We start from the raw sequence: 18,001 nt of genomic DNA, 5'->3' as shown, positions 1-18,001 counted from the left end.
TTTTTTCATACAAAGTCTCATATTCCACTAACTTATGACAAAAAATAAAAACTTCCATGAACTCACTATGCCCATCAGCGAATACCTTGGGGTCTCTTCTTTCCAAAATGGGGTCACTTGTGGGGTAGTTATACTGCCCTGGCATTCTAGGGGCCCAAATGTGTGGTAAGGAGTTTGAAATCAAATTCTGTAAAAAATGACCTGTGAAATCCGAAAGGTGCTCTTTGGAATATGGGCCCCTTTGCCCACCTAGGCTGCAAAAAAGTGTCACACATCTGGTATCTCCGTACTCAGGAGAAGGTGGGGAATGTGTTTTGGGGTGTCATTTTACATATACCCATGCTGGGTGAGAGAAATATCTTGGCAAAAGACAACTTTTCCCATTTTTTTATACAAAGTTGGCATTTGACCAAGATATTTATCTCACCCAGCATGGGTATATGTAAAAAGACACCCCAAAACACATTCCCCAACTTCTACTGAATACGGAGATACCAGATGTGTGACACTTTTTTGCAGCCTAGGTGGGCAAAGGGGCCCACATTCCAAAGAGCACCTTTCGGATTTCACTCGTCATTTTTTACAGAATTTGATTTCAAACTCCTTACCACACATTTGGGCCCCTAGAATGCCAGGGCAGTATAACTACCCCACAAGTGACCCCATTTTGGAAAGAAGAGACCCCAAGGTATTCGCTGATGGGCATAGTGAGTTCATGGAAGTTTTTATTTTTTGTCATAAGTTAGTGGAATATGAGACTTTGTCTGAAAAAAAAAAAAAAAAAATCAGCATTTTCCACTAACTTGCGACAAAAAATAAAAAATTCTAGGAACTCGCCATGCCCCTCACGGAATACCTTGGGGTGTCTTCTTTCCAAAATGGGGTCACTTGTGGGGTAGTTATACTGCCCTGGCATTCTAGGGGCCCAAATGTGTGGTAAGGAGTTTGAAATCAAATTCTGTAAAAAATGACCTGTGAAATCCGAAAGGTGCTGTTTGGAATATGGGCCCCTTTGCCCACCTAGGCTGCAAAAAAGTGTCACACATCTGGTATCTCTGTATTCAGGAGAAGTTGAGGAATGTGTTTTGGGGTGTCTTTTTACATATACCCATGCTGGGTGAGATAAATATCTTGGTCAAATGCCAACTTTGTATAAAAAAATGGGAAAAGTTGTATTTTGCCAAGATATTTCTCTCACCCAGCATGGGTATATGTAAAGAGACACCCCAAAACACATTCCCCACCTTCTCCTGAGTACAGAGATACCAGATGTGTGACACTTTTTTGCAGCCTAGGTGGGCAAAGGGGCCCATATTCCAAAGAGCACCTTTCGGATTTCACAGGTCATTTTTTACAGAATTTGATTTCAAACTCCTTACCACACATTTGGGCCCCTAGAATGCCAGGGCAGTATAACTACCCCACAAGTGACCCCATTTTGGAAAGAAGAGACCCCAAGGTATTTCGTGATGGGCATAGTGAGTTCATGGAAGTTTTTATTTTTTGTCACAAGTTAGTGGAATATAAGACTTTGTAAGAAAAAAAAAAAAAAAGAAAAAAATCATCATTTTCCGCTAACTTGTGACAAAAAATAAAAAGTTCTATGAACTCATTATGCCCATCAGCGAATACCTTAGGGTGTGTACTTTCCGAAATGGGGTCATTTGTGGGGTGTTTGTACTGTCTGGCCATTGTAGAACCTCAGGAAACATGACAGGTGCTCAGAAAGTCAGAGCTGCTTCAAAAAGCGGAAATTCACATTTTTGTACCATAGTTTGTAAACGCTATAACTTTTACCCAAACCATTTTTTTTTTACCCAAACATTTTTTTTTTATCAAAGACATGTAGAACAATAAATTTAGAGCAAAATTTATATATGGATGTCGTTTTTTTTGCAAAATTTTACAACTGAAAGTGAAAAATGTCATTTTTTTGCAAAAAAATCGTTAAATTTCGATTAATAACAAAAAAAGTAAAAATGTCAGCAGCAATGAAATACCACCAAATGAAAGCTCTATTAGTGAGAAGAAAAGGAGGTAAAATTCATTTGGGTGGTAAGTTGCATGACCGAGCAATAAACGGTGAAAGTAGTGTAGGTCAGAAGTGTAAAAAGTGGCCTGGTCTTTCAGGGTGTTTAAGCACTGGGGGCTGAGGTGGTTAAGACCTCATAAGCCAGTCCGTCCCTTTTCTGCTCTGCATGACGTCTGGATCGCTCAGAAGCTGCAAGTTCCTCTTGAAGTTAGAGAATTTCCGCCTCTATTTGTGACTCTAGATCCTTCAGTTCATTTATCTCTTTCTGAGTCTCTTCCTGTGACTCCTCTGGAGCTTTCTGCAGTTGCTCTGCGAGAACTGCTAGTCCCTTCTCTAGTGTATCTAGGGACTGTGCGAAGTGAGGGAAAACATCTTCAAGTTTGTAGCTGTACTGACCTGTCAGGTCATCTACCCTGCCTGGGTATGGGTCTCAGACACTAGGCTGCCGTCTCCCCACTCAGCTCTCGTCACGTCAGGTATAACTGTCATCTGGTCGCTACTAGTGACTGCCTGAATTTCACAATACTTTGACCTGGTAGCTTCCCTCTCGGAGTTGCTAATGGTCACAGCACATATATCGCCTATGTGACTCGTGTCATTATTAACGCTGACCTCTAGGGGCACACATCAACTAATCTCCACCTTAGACATTTCCTCAGTAACCATAGAACCCTGTGGAGACTGCATACCCACTTCTGGTACATGTGGTACATACTCTAGCCCCGCCACATTGTCTACAATGGGGTCTCCTAGTGGTGTTCCTTCAACATTTATCAACACTTTTACATCAGACACATGTTTACCAACAGGGGGAGCTTCTTCCCCAATCACAGCCTGCAAAGGAAAAGGCATGTGATTATTATCACATATTTCACATGACATCACATTTCCATTATGCATTTTGGCAAACATGGTACCATCACTTTGCACCTTATCTGCACCCTTGTTCTGAATGTGCAGCTCCTTCACGTTATCATTTAAAGGGACAGGTACAGGTTCTGCAGGAGTTTTGTCACTCTCTGCAAAAGTGTCTCCATTACATAAAACCTCCAAGCATAAGGGGAAATTACATCCCACCATTCCCTCATGTATGAGTGTATTTGTAACATCAGGTTCACCAGTCCCAGTTCTCACCGGAGACTCTCCCTCAGTGAGAACCACCTGATAGTCCGTATTATCCACATAATTGTCCCGAACATGTAACACTCTATCAGTCTCTGGGGCGGCCATCATGCTACCTCTTACCCTGGCTAGCATGGGATCTGACTTTCACCACCCCAAGTCTAGCTTTGATCACAGGCTCTTTGGGCGACCCAGAAACCTTCTTCCCTGCAGGTTCCTGCGAGGGAGTATCCGCAACAGGCTTACCCGCCTGTTAAGACACTGCGTTTTTCCCAATGTCATACACTTCCGAGACGGTTTTTCGCCTCAGTGATTTTTTTGTCACTGACCCAGCCGGTTTCCACTGCGGCCGGTTTACGGTCACTGGATCTGCCACACAACTATTAACAGGAACAGTCTGACCGCCTGACGTCGTGGATTCGGGAGACGACGATATTCCCCAGACATCTCTACCAAGATCACCAGCCTTCTCTTGGTTCCTGGTATCCCGAACACCGGCAGACTCCTTACTGCAAACGTTGCCACCGGAAACAGCATGGCCTGGAGTCCCAACTTTTCCTGGACGGTCACTCCAGCCACACCCTTTTGGACTCTGTGCACAGTCGCAAGTAATATAGGGACTCCGGAAAACCACACTGTTCTCCATCCTGTCTTCCAGACGGTTGCCCTTGGCAACGGCACACATCTTTTACTCTGGAACTCCAGCCGCACAACTCGAAGCCTTTTTTCCGCTCCATAGCTGCCAGAAGAACGGAAAGTCTTTGCCGAGCACAAACTCCACTTCCAGGGTCTCACATTTTAAGAGCTCCCATTGCACAGGGCCATAGTCCGTGATAAAGGTCAGAGACACGGTGACATCTGTCTCTGGCCCCCTCTTTAGAAAGTCCAGTACTTCGGGCATAACCCAGGACACGCGATGGTGGGAATCTAAAGTGAACCACAGCGGGATTCCCCCAATCACCAACTCGCAGGATCTTTCTGTATCAGATCTTCTGACCTCACAATCATCTGTTGCGTAGTCCTGCTGCAAGTGGTTCTGCACAGACCTCATAGTGACAACAACACAACATTTTTTATTTTATTTTTTTCAGTCAGTCAGTCTCTTCTCTGGGCTTCTCGCCCTTTAAATCTCTGCACCACAGCAAAAATAGTCCACAATAGCACGAGCAGCACCTGCTCCACTGAACAAACAGGCTTCTGGCCCTTTAACTCCACACACGGCAAAACAGCTTTCAGCAGCACCTGCTGTCTCGTCGTTGCCCCTAGCAACCGACCATTGCCCTTCTCTCATGGACAACTTGCCCGCATCCTCCACCAATTGTAGGAGATCAGCTCTCTTTCGGGGGTCATTCTCACAGATATCTTCAGGACACCAAGTTTCAGATCCAAACACGCTGCTTTATTTAAACAATAATACAAAATAATAAACACTCGCTCGGCTGGGCTCTAACTAAACAAACAGATCCCTGACTCACCTAAGTCCCTGTTCACACCCTGTGAACACATGCAGCTTTCTGAGCCAATGTCCCACAGCCTCCTGGCTGTACAGAACACAGTACGCCCACTGTCTCCAGTCCAGTGTCTCTTGGGGAATTGTGGTCTCTCAGCCCTCCTGGCTTGGACCACACTGACAGATCCTCCAGGCCTCTGTCCACAGGTAACACTCTCCCCCCTTTCTGACACCCTGGGAGGTGCTTTGTTCCAGCCTGATTACTTCCAGCTGGTCTCGCCTGTGGTGGAATAGGGGTGTGGACCGAACTATCCACCCCTTCCATGCCTCTACCCTGTATGAGACCTGTCACTGTCTCACAATGCTTTGACTTATCCAGGCCATTCTGAGATAGTTTTTTTTGTCACATATTGTACTTCATGACACTGGTAAAATGAAGTAAAAAAAAAACTTTTTTATTTATAAAAAAAATACCAAATTTAGCAAAAATTTGTAAACAATTGCTAATTTCCAAGTTTCAATTTCTCTACTTCTATAATACATAGTAATACATCCAAAAATAGTTATTACTTTACATTCCCCATATGTCTTCTTCATGTTTGGATCATTTTGGGAATGATATTTTATATTTTGGGGATGTTACAAGGCTTAGAAGTTTAGAAGCAAATCTTGAAATTTTTCAGAAAAATTCAAAAACCCAATTTTTAGGGACCAGTTCAGGTCTGAAGTCACTTTGTGAGGCTTACATAATAGAAACCACCCAAAAATTTTACAAACGTCGTTAACCCTTTAGGTGTTGCACAAGGGTTAATGGCAAATGGAGATAAAATTTTGATTTTTTTTTGGCAAATTTTCCATTTTAATCCATTTTTTCCAGTAACAAAGCAAGGGTTAGCAGCCAAAACAAAACTCAATATTTTTTGCCCCGATTCTGTAGTTTGTAGAAACACCCCATATGTAGAGGTAAACTACTGTACGGGCACACAGTAGGGCGTAGAGGGAAAGATGCGCCGTGTGGTTTTTGGAAGTCAGATTTTGCTGAACTGGTTTATTTACACCATGTCCCATTTGAAGCCCCCCTGTTTCACCCCTAGAGTAGAAACTCCATAAAAGTGACCCCATCTAAGAAACTACACCCCTCAAGATATTCAAAACTGATTTTACTAACTTTGTTAACCTTTTAGGTGTTGCACAAGAGTTATTGGCAAATGGGGATGTAATTTGAGAATTTAAATTTTTGGGCAAATTTTCCATTTTAATCTATTTTTTCCAGTGACAAAGCAAGGGTTAACAGCTAAACAAAATGCTATATTTATTGCCCCGATTCTGTAGTTTGCAGAAACAACCCCATATGTGGCCGTAAACTACTGTACGGGCACACAGTAGGGCGTAGAGGGAAAGGTCCGCCATACAGTTTTTGGAAGGCAGATTTTGCTGGACTGGTTTATTTACACCATGTCCCATTTGAAGCCCCCCCTGATGCACCCCTAGAGTAGAAATTGCATACAAGTGACCCCATCTAAGAAACTACACCCCTCAAGGTATTCAAAACTGATTTTTACAAACTTTGTTAACCCTTTAGGTGTTACACAAAAGTTATTGGCAAATGCAGATGGAAAATTTGCCAAAAAATTTAAATTCTCAAAATTCATTTTAATCCCTTTTTTCCAGTAACAAAGCAAGGGTTAACAGCCAAACAAAATGCTGTATTTAATGCCCCGAATCTGTAGTTTGCAGAAACACCCCATATGTGGCCGTAAACTACTCTACGGGCACACAGTAGGGCGTAGAGGGAAAGCTGCACCGTATGGTTTTTGGAAGGCAGATTTTGCTGGACTGATTTATTTACACCATGTCCCATTTGAAGCCCCCCTGATGCACCCCTAGAGTAGAAACTCCATAAAAGTGACCCCATTTTGGAAACTACGGGATAAGGTGGCAGTTTTGTTGGGACTATTTTTAGGGTACATATGATTTTTGGTTTATCTATATTACATTTTTGTGAGGCAAGGTTACCAGAAATAGAAATTCTGAAATTTCATCTCCATTCGCCAATAACTCTTGTGGAACACCTAAAGGGTTAACATCTGCAGCGTTAGGGGGAGGTATTTTTATAGAGCAAATTCTTATGGACGCGGCGATACCTAATATGTCTACTATTTATTTATTTATGTTTTACACTACAAATCGCTTGCTATTACAATTTTTGTGGTGTAAGGAGCCAGGGCACAGTGTCACACCAGTGCAACTCATATCTGGTGTAACAGTGGTGCACATTTAAAAAAAAAAAAACTTTTTGGACTGTGAAATAATATCAGTCACTTTCCTTCACACGCGTGCGTTTCAGGGCCTGCCAGGGCACAGTGTCACACCAGTGCAACTCATATCTGGTGTAACAGTAGTGCACATTAAAAAAAAAAAAATACTTTTTGGAGTGTGAAATAATATCAGTCAGTTTACTTCACACGTGTGCGTTTCAGGGCCTGCCAGGGCACAGTGTCACACCAGTGCAACTCATATCTGGTGTAACAGTAGTGCACATTTAAAAAAAAAAACACTTTTTGGACTGTGAAATAATATCAGTCAGTTTCCTTCACACGTGTGTGTTTCAGGGCCTGCCAGGGCACAGAGTCACACCAGTGCAACTCATATCTGGTGTAACAGTAGTGTACATTTAAAAAAAAATAATTTTTCGACTGTAATAGATTGAATAGCAGTTAGTTGTCTGCAAGCGTGTGTGTCAGGCCTACAGCATCTACTCTGCCAACTTATATCTGGTGTCACAGTAGCTTGTACGCATAGTACAACTTAACTAATCTAAAAAAAACGACAGGCAGAGGCAGGCCACCCCGCAGGGGCCGTCGTGGTCATGGTGCTGTGATTCCCTTTGGCCCTAGAATAGTGCCCAGTGTTCAGAGGCCACGTACCCTGAACTCGAAAGTTCTGAGGACATAGTTGACTGGCTAACACAGGACACCCAATCTTCTACAGCTTCCGCTCGGAACCTTGACGCACCATCCTCCTCCAGCTTAGCTTCGGGCACCTCTCAAGTTACCACGCGCCTGCCTGCCGCCACCACCAACACTAGCACCACAGCCGCTTCACTTGATCTGTCAGAGGAGTTATTCACACATCAGTTGGAAGAAATGAGTCGATGCCATATACACATCCCCTGATAGGGGACGTAACAGGGATTAAACTGATAAGAATAGAACTACTTAACACACCACTCATATCTGGTGGCACATTAGATTGCACGCGCAGTGCCCCAAATTTGAAGTAGGAGGACCGACCAAGCATCTTTTTCCATCTCCCGGTTCCGAAAATCGATGCCATATACACGTCCCCTGATAGGGGACGTAACAGGGATTAAACTGATAGGAATAGTACTACTTAACACACCTTATAATAATAATAATAATACTAGTGGACGTAACAGGGATTAAACTGATATGAATAGTACTACTTAACACACCTTATAATAACGCAGAGAGAGGCAATGCAGAGAGAGGAGTCTGAAGAAGAGGAGTCAGAGGAGGAAGGTGGCTTTGAGGAGGTGGAAGACCAAACACAGCAGGCGTCCCAGGGGGCTTGTTGTCACCTTTCGGGGACCGTTGGTGTTGTACGTGGCTGGGTGGAGGAAGAGACCTTCAATGACATCAGTGAGGACAAGGAACGGGACATGGCTAGCTTGGTATCCAAACTTGTGCAAATGGGTTGTTTGCGGTGCGTTAAACGGGGAGTTTGGTCTGTCATAGTTTGGTCTGTCACTGTGAAGCGGGCGTAACCCTTACACTACCTGATCGATACAACATCATACCTGATGTTTTAAAGCATGTTACTCCAAACAATTTAGGAATGTTAGGTGATTTATGCCCTTTATGAATTAAAACCAGATTCTGCGTCAACTATGTAATTTTCCATGGGAGTTTTGCCATGGATCCCCCTCCGGCATGCCACATTCCAGGTGTTAGTCCCCTTGAAACAACTTTTCCATCACTATTGTGGCCAGAAAGAGTCCCTGTGGATTTTAAAATTCGCCTGCCTATTGAAGTCTATGGCGGTTCGCCCGTTCGCGAACATTTGAGGAAATTCCCGTTCGCGAACGGAAAATTTTATGTTCGCGACCAGGTGCCTCTATACTGCGTCCACTTATCCTGTCTACCAGAGCGAATCCCCACAGTGGTAATAACTTTGGAACGCTTTTACTTATCCAGCCATTCAGAGATTGTTTTCTCATGACACGTTGTACTTCATGACATTGGTAAATTTGAGGCGATATATTTCAGTTTATTTATATCTAAAAAAAAATCCAAAATTTACCAAAAATTTGGAAACATTGTTCTAAATCAACATTCCCCATATGTTGGCATTATTTTTAAATGGCACTTAATTTTTTTAGGATGTTAGAAGGCTTAGAATTTTTAAAATTTTCAAGAAAATTTCCTAAACCATTTTTTAAAGCACCAATTCAGTTATAAAGTGATTAAGAGAGGCTTACGTAATAGAAACCACCCATAAATGGCCCCATTTTAGAAACTACATCCCTCAAATTATTTAAAACTGAAAACTGATGTTACAAACTGATGTTACACCCTTGAGGTGTTCCACAAGAATTAAAGAAATTTGGAGATCAAGTTAAAAAATTTATTTTTGAAGATTTTATGCAAATTACCCTTTAAGAGCAATGGGGGTGTTGCCCCTACTCCTAGAGGCTCAACTTGCTCTCCTCTAGGCACGCCTTCATCATGTTGATTGGCAGGGCCAGGCAGTGTTCACCTCATCCTGCTTGGCCCTGTCAATCAACATGATGACGGCTTGGCCAAAGAAGGGAGAATGGAGCGGGGGCAACACCCCATTACTCGTAGAGGCTCATTTGCATAAGATAAAAGTTCATTTTTCACAAAAAAGGAAGCACATAGAAAGAAGGGAAAAAGACTGTTAGCTATTGCTGACATTAGCAGATGCTTAAAGTCAGCCAGTTTAAAAACGATGTTCCTGATGACAGAAGCCCTTTAATAAAACAACGTTACTCCTGAGTCCATATATAGACTTAATTATGACCCATTGATAAATAAAATAGTTAAGGAACTACGTAGATGGCATGATCTTCCGTTGTCGTTGCTGGGGCGTAATCATCTAATTAAGATGATGTCGGTCTCTAAATTTCTATATCCCTTGCAGACTATCCCCATTCTGTTAAAACATATAGATGTTTCTAAAATTGTAAAAGCATTCAAGAACTTTTTGTGGCATGGCAAGAGGCCTAGGATGCGTTCCTTAATAAAGGGGATTGAACAGGGAGGGATCGCTTTTCCTGATATCAGAAGTTATAATTTGGCTTGCATGGCAAGACATGTTTGTGACTGGATAAATGGATCTGATTTCTACTCAGCTTTGTCGCTAGAAAGGGAATTCTGTGCTCCTTGGTCTACAGTGGCGCTGCTACATTCAAGGTTGTAGATGATTCCGGTATGGATTAAGCAATCTTTGTTGTTTAAAGATACAATAGCTGCGTGGAGGATTCTTCGGAAGAAGTACTGGTTGTCTTACAGGATCTCTAAGCATCTTCCTTTATGGGATAATCCAGAATTTGTACAGGGTAATGTGAACAAATTGTTTGAAGAATGGAGGCGGAAGGGGATTTTATATGTGAAACATTTACTACATGACACTGAACCTAGGTGGTTAACGTGTGAAGAATTGATTGCAAAGTTTTCTCTGTCATCCTTTCAAATTATTCAATGGTCTCAGGTAAAGGAGGCTGTGATAAATCAACTGGGGTTGGTGCAGAAAGAGATTCGTAGAAATGTTCTGGATAGGATCTTGGATTTAGGTGGTGGGAAGGTCTCAATTTCCACAATTTACACTGATATGAGAAAGGAAGATGGGACTGGGGATAGGAGTATTAGATATGAGAAAGGAAGATGGGACTGGGGATAGGAGTATTAGATTCGGAAAATGGGCCGAACAGCTGGATGATGGGGATATTGAACAAAAGATGGTGAAAGGTTGGGAAGTGGTTAGGAGGCATGTTATTAACGAGTCGTGGAGGGATACGCAGTTTCGACTTATGTATCGTGCTATCTATGGCTTTAATATCCCCCCCTCATCCAGCGAAACCAGATAGGATAACTAGTTGCCCGAAGTGTGGAGTGGGTTTCTCTGATTTATTTCATGGGATCTGGACGTGCCCGCAGAGTAAGAGGTTGTGGGAGGAAGTGGGGAATTTAGTCAAGAGAATCTGGGGAAGAGAGCTTCCATTGTCCCCTCAACTATATTTATTTCATTATGAGGAAGGAGAGGTAGGGCAAGAGGGGCTACCTCGTTTGTTCCATACGATATGTATGGTAGTTAACCGTAGTATTCTACAAAAATGGCTGCAGGCCGATGCTCCGGGGTTACAATTTATAATAGATCAATTAAAGAATGTATTTTATTTGGAGAGATTAAATTCCCTCGCTGTTAAAGAACGACAAGCCAAGGGGTTGTTTCAGAAATGGAAACCGTTTATTGTTCATTATATGTCTGATGAGGAGATACAATTAATTGTGAGACCGTTCACACTGACGGAATGGTACCTTGTGGGTCAACTGAAGGGGACCTTGGGTCGTTTGTTGCTCCGATCTGCTAATCTGTCTTAGTTCTATGGGAGAATGTCTTAATAATGTCATCATATTTTGATTGCTTGTACTGAATATATTGTACTCTTGACTATATAATGCCCCTATGTATGTTATTGAATTGCTCACTGCACTCTTAGTGCGGGTTTTGTATTCAGAGATGTACACTCTGGATGTATTGTTTGTCTTGTTGATAAAATAATAAAGAATTGATTTTTAAAAAAAACAACGTTTAACAAATTTTTATTTTTATTATGTTCCCTTTCTATAATGGTCATTTTAATATTTGGGGTGTATGGGTTATGGTTGCTAGGGGTGGGGCTAGAAGCTGTGGTGCCGTGTGTAATGGAAATTTGTAGTGTTTTTAATTTATTTATTTTTATTCATTTTACACTTACACGAATATACTAGCCCCAGTTACAGGGGGAATACAGCCCCCAGAGAGGTTGTACAGAGCTGTACAACCTCACTGCAGAGCTGATCCTGAGCCCCACACATGACCACTGGGACTGGAGCAGGAAGCGGTACTTCTTAATGTGCACTATGCATACATCAATGGGGAGGGCAGAGACAGTGGGAAAGCCAGAACCATTTAAGGGACACAGTGGGTCTACACTTGCTGCGTAACAATGGATGGACCCTTTTATAATAGAACCTCACTGTAGAGCTGAGCCTGACCCCTGGCAATCACATGACCACTGGAACTGGAGCACGAAGCGGTACTGCTTAATGTGCACTGTGCATACATCAATGGGGAGGGCAGAGACAGTGGGAAAGCCAATCCCTGCCTTCTCTATTGGAAGCCCTGCTGTCACTGACAGTGGGCTCCCGGCTCTTGCAGCTGCACAATTAACATGCAGCTGTAGTCTGTTCAGAGATGTTTTAAAACATCCATGCAGAGTTACATGTCAACTGCCCAGGCATACAGTATATAGTCAATAGGCGATCGGCTAGCAGTTAAGGCACCTCGTCCTGTGGCATGGTGCCTGAGCAGTCGGTTCCAGTTTGCTAGTTCCTGCAAAAGTGTGCTGTTTATGTTAATTTGCCGGTGTACCAAGTCCTGCCTATTTTCAGGATTTTGACCCTTTGCTGCCTATTCTGACTTCGGCCTGATCTCTGTACTGACCTTGAGGTGCCTGCCCTGACCTCAGACTGTTTACTGGACTGCACACACTCAGCCTGAGCTCTCTGTTTTCCGGACTGGTGTCTCTTGACCTCCCTCTTCCTCCATGAGTCAGCAGTCACTTGAACAGGGACTACTCTGGTGGCAGCCTGGTTGTTCCCCTACAGTGAAGCCCAAATCCTTGTATAAGTGTTAAAGAGTAAATACACTTAGATAATGCACTTGGGAGTAGTCCCAAGCCAGAACCATTCAAGGGACACAGTGTGTCTACACTCACTGCGTAACAATGGATGGACCCTATTATAATAAATGGAATTTGTCACAGTTGTTGGCCATTATGACATAGATCTCACAGTGCCCAGCGTATATTATTATTATTATTATTATCATTATTGTTTATTTTTTATCATTATTATTCCTTTCATCTATTATAGCCTTTTGGAATTCCTCTAAAGGTCATCTGTCAGCATATTTGTACCTACATATGAAACTGGCTGATCTGTTGCAGTGCACATAGCAGCTGAAGACATCTGTGTTTGTCCCATGTTCATATGAGCTCACAAGAAAAATTATATCTTAATATATGCAAATGAGCCTCTAGGAGCAACACCTAGAGGCGCCCTCTGCACTTTCATTGACAGAGCCACGCAGTGTAAACGTGATCATGCCTGCCTGGCCTTGTCAATCAAAGTGCACAGGGCACAGCAGTTGTAGAGAGAGCTGAGCCTCTAGGAGAAATGGCAATGCCTCCGTTGCTCTTAGGCGCTAATATGCATATATTAAAATTTCATTTTTCTCAGCAATGCTGGCACATATGAACATGGCCCAAAACAGATGCCTTCAGATTCCAAGTGTACAGTCGTGGCCAAATGTTTATTAGTTTTCACAAAGTTTGCTGCTAAACTGCTTTTAGATCTTTGTTTCAGTTGTTTCTGTGATGTAGTGAAATATAATTACACGCACTTCATACGTTTCAAAGGCTTTTATCGACAATTACATGACATTTATGCAAAGAGTCAGTATTTTCAGTGTTGGCCCTTCTTTTTCAGGACCTCTGCAATTCGACTGGGCATGCTCTCAATCAACTTCTGGGCCAATTCCTGACTGATAGCAACCCATTCTTTCATAATCACTTCTTGGAGTTTGTCAGAATTAGTGGGTTTTTGTTTGTCCACGCGCCTCTGGAAGATTGACCACAAGTTCTCAATGGGATTAAGATCTGGGGAGTTTCCAGGCCATGGACCCAAAATGTCAACGTTTTGGTCCCCGAGCCACTTAGTTATCACTTTTGCCTTATGGCACGGTGCTCCATCGTGCTTGAAAATGCATTGTTCTTCACCAAACTGTTGTTGGATTGTTGGAAGAAGTTGCTGTTGGAGGGTGTTTTTGTACCATTCTTTATTCATGGCTTTTTTTGGGATTAAGTTAATTTTCATGGCAAAGAAGGACTATTCAATTCATCTGATCACTCTTCATAACATTCTGGAGTATATGCAAATTGCTTAAAGAGGGCCTTTTACCGATCCTGACATTGTGAACTAACTATACAGACATGGAGAGCGGCGCCTGGGGATCTCACTGCACTTACTATTATCCCCGGGCGCCGCTCCGTTCTCCCGCTATGTCCTCCGGTATCTTCGGTCACTAAGTTATAGTAGGCGGAGATTTCGGTCACTAAGTTATGGTAGGCGGAGTCTGCCCTTGTTCTGCTGTAGCGCTGGCCAATCGCAGCGCAGAGCTCACAGCCTGGGAGAAAAGAACCTCCCAGGCAGTGAGCTCTGCGCTGCGATTGGCCAGCGCTACAGCAGAACAAGGGCAGACTCCGCCTACCATAACTTAGTGACCAAAGATACCGGAGGGCATAGCGGGAGAACGGAGCGGCGCCCAGGGATAATAGTAAGTGCAGTGAGATCCCCGGGTGCCGCTCTCCATGTCTGTATACTTAGTTCACAATGTCAGGATCGGTGAAAGGTCCTCTTTAAGCAGCAACTTTTCCAATTTCCAATATTTATGTAATTGTCAAAACTTTTGGCCACGACTGTACATGCAACAGGTCAGCCAATTTCATAGGTACTAATCTGCTTACAGATGGCCTTTAATCCACCTTCCCAGATAGCAAGTAATTGTGCTGCAATTTTGAAAATGACTTGCTAAGCTATTGCAGACTTGCCAAGCTTCACAAGTATGTTGCAAACTTGTAGCAAGTCTGTTTTGCAAGTCTCCAGATTAACTTGATTTTGCAAACTTGCTGCAAGTTCTTGTTAAGTTATTATGCTCTTGCTAGAGACTTGCCAAGCAAATTTGCTGCAAGTTGAAAAAGTGTCAACTAGAACTTGTGCTGCAAGTTCTCTGCAAGTGTACAACTTGCCAGATAATGTGTGCAGCAAGTTAACAAGACCTACAATTTAACCCTGCCACAAGTTTGTGGCAAGTTATCCTTGCTATCTGGGTTGTTATAACCTTGATGTCTACTGTATTCAAATATTTCTGGGGGGAAAAAGTCATTTCCAGCTTTCCACATCTGTGCAAAATGCATCATTGAATCTTCAGTTCTGCTGCAATTACTTTCTACATTATTCATATGGCTCTAAGATCCTGCTTTCTTCTGTCTTGTATATCAGATTTCCTAAGAATTATCTATAAAAATGTAATACTGAATATCTAATAGAAACATTATATTCTGCATGTAAATACTAACAGTTGATATGTCCTGCTTCCAGGCACTGGTAAAGAAGGCCTACTCAAAGAAGCTGGTTTCCCCGTGATTGAAAACAAAGTATGTAACAGCCCTGAATATCTGGGTGGTAAAGTTACAAACGGGATGCTGTGTGCTGGGAATATCCACGGTGGAGTGGACAGCTGTCAGGTATAAAACATTGCTTAGAAAGCCTGAGAAAGTCTGTTGATTTAAATAAATAAATAAATAAATACACAGTGTATATGTATATATTAAATATATAATTATATTAAATGTGTATATACAGTATGTATGTATATATATACAGTACAGACCAAAAGTTTGGACACACCTTCTCATTCAAAGAGTTTTCTTTATTTTCATGACTATGAAGGCATCAAAACTATGAATTAACACATGTGGAATTATATACATAACAAACAAGTGTGAAACAACTGAAAATATGTCATATTCTAGGTTCTTCAAAGTAGCCACCTTTTGCTTTGATTACTGCTTTGCACACTCTTGGCATTCTCTTGATGAGCTTCAAGAGGTAGTCCCCTGAAATGGTCTTCCAACAGTTTTGAAGGAGTTTCCAGAGATGCTTAGCACTTGTTGGCCCTTTTGCCTTCACTCTGCGGTCCAGCTCACCCAAACCATCTTGATTGGGTTCAGGTCCGCTGACTGTGGAGGCCAGGTAATCTGGCGCAGCACCCCATCACTCTCCTTCATGGTCAAATAGCCCTTACTTTCAAAGTTTTCCCAATTTTTCGGCTGACTGACTGACCTTCATTTCTTAAAGTAATGATGGCCACTCGTTTTTTACTTAGCTGCTTTTTTCTTGCCATATAACAAATTCTAACAGTCTATTCAGTAGGACTATCAGCTGTGCATCCACCTGACTTCTCCTCAACGCAACTGATGGTCCCAACCCCATTTATAAGGCAAGAAATCCCACTTATTAAACCTGAGAGGGCACACCTGTGAAGTGAAAACCATTTCAGGGGACTACCTCTTTAAACTCATCAAGAGAATGCCAAGAGTGTGCAAAGCAGTAATCAAAGCAAAAGGTGGCTACTTTGAAGAACCTAGAATATGACATATTTTCAGTTGTTTTACACTAGTTTGTTATGTATATAATTCCACATGTGTTAATTCATAGTTTTGATGCCTTGAGTGGGAATCTACAATTTTCATAGTCATGAAAATAAAGAAAACTCTTTGAATGAGAAGGTGTGTCCAAACTTTTGGTCTGTACTGTATATATATATATATATATATATATATATATTGAATAGAGAGAGATTTTGGTGAAAACTCATCCGCTTTGTCTTACAGGGTGACAGTGGAGGACCTCTAAGCTGTTTTGATGGAGAAAAGTATATTATACAAGGGGTGACTTCCTGGGGTCTTGGTTGTGCACAGCCAATGAAGCCTGGTGTATATGTACGTGTATCTATGTTTATCCCGTGGATTGAAAAGATAATGAAAGAAAATTAAAGCTTAGTAAAAAAACATTTTAATGGAAGAAACTGACAAGATACATTGTAATAAATAAAATACTTGGAATCAGTTAGTCTAAGCTTTTATATTTATAATAGCTTCTTTATACACTTTTGACATAGCAGTGCACTTTCATGAATCTTGTACTGTGCTAAAATACACAAAAAAAACTGTGATAATAACATTATGATACAAATGATAAACACTACGAGGAGAAATTTATCAAAATGATTTTATGACTAAATCCATTTCCATTTATTTCCGTCTCCACACGGTTAAATTTTTTTTGGGGGTTGTTGAAATTTTTCAAACCACTGTATACGTGATTACTACACCAATACACAGGGTAGCGTGCAAAATTATCTGTGAGTGATAATGTGATATTAGGCAGCAGGCCTCAAACAATTTACATTTATTTCTGTCTCCACATATGTGCAATCAAAGTTGTTTTTTTGGGGGTTCATTTGTATCTCCACACGGTTCCAAATTTTTTATTTTTTTTGGGGGGTGTTAAATATATTCAAACTAGCATATACATAATTACTACACCAATACACAGGGTAGTGCACAATATTGTCTGTGAGTTCCAAAAATGTCAGGGCTACGGTAGGGTTCCATATGAAAGAGACAGAATGTGGGTAGTAGCAGCACCAGCTATCCGGCAAATTATCGTGGGGGAGAAAGAGGATGAGATTGTGGATTGGATGGCTCAATCCTTTCAGTTGCAGCAGGATGACGTGTAGGTGACATCAGAGTCTGACACCGTTCTGTGGAGCCAGGGGTCACATTGTTCCTCCTGCTCCTCCTTCTAGCAGCCTCAGAGAAGGCTTCTAACGAAGTCCTCAGTCTTCACTGCCCCTTCCTAGTGGGTGCCTTAGTTTTTCCTAAGAGGCAAGACAACCACACCACACTATGGCAGATAGTAAAGAGAGTCTCCCTGTTGACGACTTGTGTGAGAGCAGTGATAGTTTGTACAGCCCTGAGGAGGAGGCTGAGTAGGACACTGCAGACACCATGGATAGCTGTGTTGTGGTAAGTGGTAGTGGCACCCGTAACCATGGTATTGGTGTTGGGGTCAGCAACAGTGGCAGTCATGGCAAATTCAGAGAAGGAGAGTGGGGCCAAAGAACCCACCATGATATCCTACAGTCTGATAGAAGTGGCAGGGAGGGTGAGGACTCTGATGATGATTGTGTGCTGGACAGGACCTGGGAGTAGGATTGAGGTGCTGAGGAGGAGGAGGCAATATCAGAGAAGGAGGGTGGTGGTGGCAGCAATTAAGAGCCGAGGCCACATCCTACCGAAAGAACAACCAGGGTCATGTCTGCTTTGGGATCTGATGTGTGGCGTGCCAGAACCGCAGGGGCGACACGTGAGGTGCACGGTGGGCTGATGAAGGCCAGTAATAATACAGTTCATCGGTTTACTCACGGTTAGCAGAAAGCCTCCCTGGGCCGGCAGCACAGTGATG

General features: G+C 42.4%; 1 protein-coding gene across 1 annotated transcript in view; it reads left to right on the top strand.

Moving 5' to 3' along the window:
• PLG (plasminogen) overlaps nt 1-16,603 on the top strand; it is a 178,889-nt gene extending 162,286 nt beyond the window's left edge. The window contains exons 18-19 of the mRNA XM_040429283.1: nt 15,071-15,216; nt 16,366-16,603. Coding sequence (XP_040285217.1) covers nt 15,071-15,216; nt 16,366-16,527 — 308 coding nt within the window. The 3' untranslated portion in view covers nt 16,528-16,603. The remainder of the gene's footprint in view (nt 1-15,070; nt 15,217-16,365) is intronic.
• The last annotated feature ends 1,398 nt before the right edge of the window (nt 16,604-18,001 follow it).

This window comes from Bufo bufo, chromosome 4 (assembly GCF_905171765.1).
Source record: "Bufo bufo chromosome 4, aBufBuf1.1, whole genome shotgun sequence".
Taxonomy (NCBI): Eukaryota; Metazoa; Chordata; class Amphibia; order Anura; family Bufonidae; genus Bufo; species Bufo bufo.
The sequence above is the reverse complement of the archived record's forward strand: the minus strand, read 5'-3'. Positions and strand labels throughout refer to the sequence as shown.